Source organism: Amphimedon queenslandica, unplaced genomic scaffold (genome assembly GCF_000090795.2).
Source record: "Amphimedon queenslandica unplaced genomic scaffold, v1.1 AMPQUscaffold_7158_Cont20888, whole genome shotgun sequence".
Lineage (NCBI taxonomy): Eukaryota > Metazoa > Porifera > Demospongiae > Haplosclerida > Niphatidae > Amphimedon > Amphimedon queenslandica.
The window spans coordinates 1-2,027 of record NW_003552555.1 but is presented as its reverse complement, the minus strand read 5'-3'; the positions used below and the strand labels follow the sequence as shown (position 1 = coordinate 2,027).

Sequence of the window (2,027 nt, the reverse complement as noted above, 5' to 3'; positions counted from 1 at the left end):
GTGTGACCATGTCATTATGTATGTACAGTGTATGTATGTACAATGTATGTGTGTGTGTGTGTGGGTACAACAAGTGTTGAGGTGAAATTCAAGGTAAATTTGACAGTTTATGGTGTTACTTTGCTCTTATCTCATTTATTGTTATAGTCTCGGCTTCAGCAACATCTTCAGGAGTCAAACTACCTACAACAAGATGTACATTATATACACAATGTCAAGAGTAATGATGTATTCTTAATCTTGATAATGTACATGTACTTTACATACAATATTCAGTGCAAAAAGTTCTTTGAGCTACATGTACATGTACATCTTACATGTACAAAAAGATTTTTTCATAAATTGGCTCCAAAAAGCATTATACTGTATACATGTAGCTGTATAATAAATACCTTCACTTATGATTCCGACTGATTTGGCAATGGCTTTAGCAGTGATAGGGTGATCGCCAGTGACCATTATCACTTTAATACCCGCGGTCCGGCACTTACTAACGGCTAACGGTACATTGGACCGCGGAGGATCTAACATTGAGACCAAACCAACGAAACACAGACCCTCCAATGGAAAATTAACCTATCAATAATAATAATAATAATAAATTATTAAAGTTGATTATTATTAATTACCTCTTCGTTGTTGAATTCAAAACCTTTCGGAAATGTCTCACCAGGTAACTGTAACATGCAGAAACTATTAAAAAATTTATTATTATCATAAAAACCTTTTTATTAGTACTATAATTATTATAATAAAAACTTTGTTATTGTTATACCCTAAAACTCTTTCTCCCATTCCGCCTAACTCCATATAAGCATCATTAAAATCCTTACTAAAGTCATTAGTAACCTGCATCTCCTAAAACAACAACAACACACAACAACAACAATACACAACAACAACAACACAACAATAACAACAACAACAATAAAAACAAATAAACTTAATTTACCTCTCCATCTAATAAATATGTTGTACAACGAGACAATATCCTTTCAGGTGCCCCTTTAATTACTTAATTAATTAGTCATAAATAAATAAATTAATTAAACCTTTCATTACTAGTAAATGACCATCAGTTTCAGGATCATCATGTACAGATACCTGATGAGGAAATAAATAAATAAATAAATAAATAAATAGATAAATAAATAAAATGTACTTGAAATTTGTTGGTAGAGTTGAAAGGTATTTCAGATTTCTTGATATACTTATTTCGTAAAACTAGAGCACTTCCGACCTCCAACTCATAACACTTCAATAAAGCTGACTCAGACGCGTCACCAATACACTCTCTAATGTAACACAACACAATATAAATACACCTACAATACACACTAATACTATCATAATACTACAATACTGTATAGTATACTAGTATACTCTAATTTGAATGTTCTAACTTGTCTAGTATATTAATTCCAGTTTGATTTTCCTTAAAATAAGCTCTGTTACATAGACCAATGATGTTTGCTAAATAATTCCATGTTGGAGTCATATCCTATACATAAATGTACATAGCATGTATATTGATAATGATAATAATAATGATAATGATAATAACATCCTTGTGGTTTTTTTTGTTTTGCTTTTTTTTCCTTCTTTTAGTTATAATAATAATAATAATAGTAATAATAATGATATTCTTACTCTTCTAGTTATCAGTGGGTTATTTGGAGTCTCATCTGTATTAGCACCAAACACTTTACCATCATACCACATGTGAGCTATAGTACAAGTATTTAAATGTAAAAAAGTAAAACAATTCCAGCTACATTAGCACATGTAATGGTTCACTAACCAACTGTCATTCTGTTTTGAGTGAGTGTCCCAGTTTTATCTGAACATATAACAGAGGTTGATCCTAATGTCTCCACTGCTTCTAAATTACGCACAAGACAATTCTTAATCTTCATCCTTTGAGCAGTCAGCGTTAAACAAACCTAATTAATAATTAACAGCAAAAACAATGATATATTTATATTTTATTATTAATATTCTTTGTTTTTGTTCCTTTTTCCTCCCCT

At 30.4% G+C, this 2,027-nt stretch overlaps 1 protein-coding gene across 1 annotated transcript; it reads right to left on the bottom strand.

Annotated features, from left to right (window-relative positions):
- Nucleotides 1–44: 44 nt before the first annotated feature.
- LOC100641151 (sodium/potassium-transporting ATPase subunit alpha-1-like) lies at nucleotides 45–1,967 on the bottom strand. Its single transcript, XM_003391679.3, has 10 exons — nucleotides 1,802–1,967; nucleotides 1,651–1,727; nucleotides 1,404–1,501; nucleotides 1,163–1,295; nucleotides 1,053–1,104; nucleotides 953–1,005; nucleotides 776–858; nucleotides 630–693; nucleotides 393–576; nucleotides 45–183 (listed from the first exon to the last, which is right to left on the bottom strand). The coding sequence occupies exons 1-10, from the start codon at nucleotides 1,914–1,916 to the stop codon at nucleotides 116–118; spliced, it is 927 nt and encodes a 308-aa protein (XP_003391727.3). The 5' UTR covers nucleotides 1,917–1,967; the 3' UTR covers nucleotides 45–115.
- Between the last annotated feature and the right edge of the window lie 60 nt (nucleotides 1,968–2,027).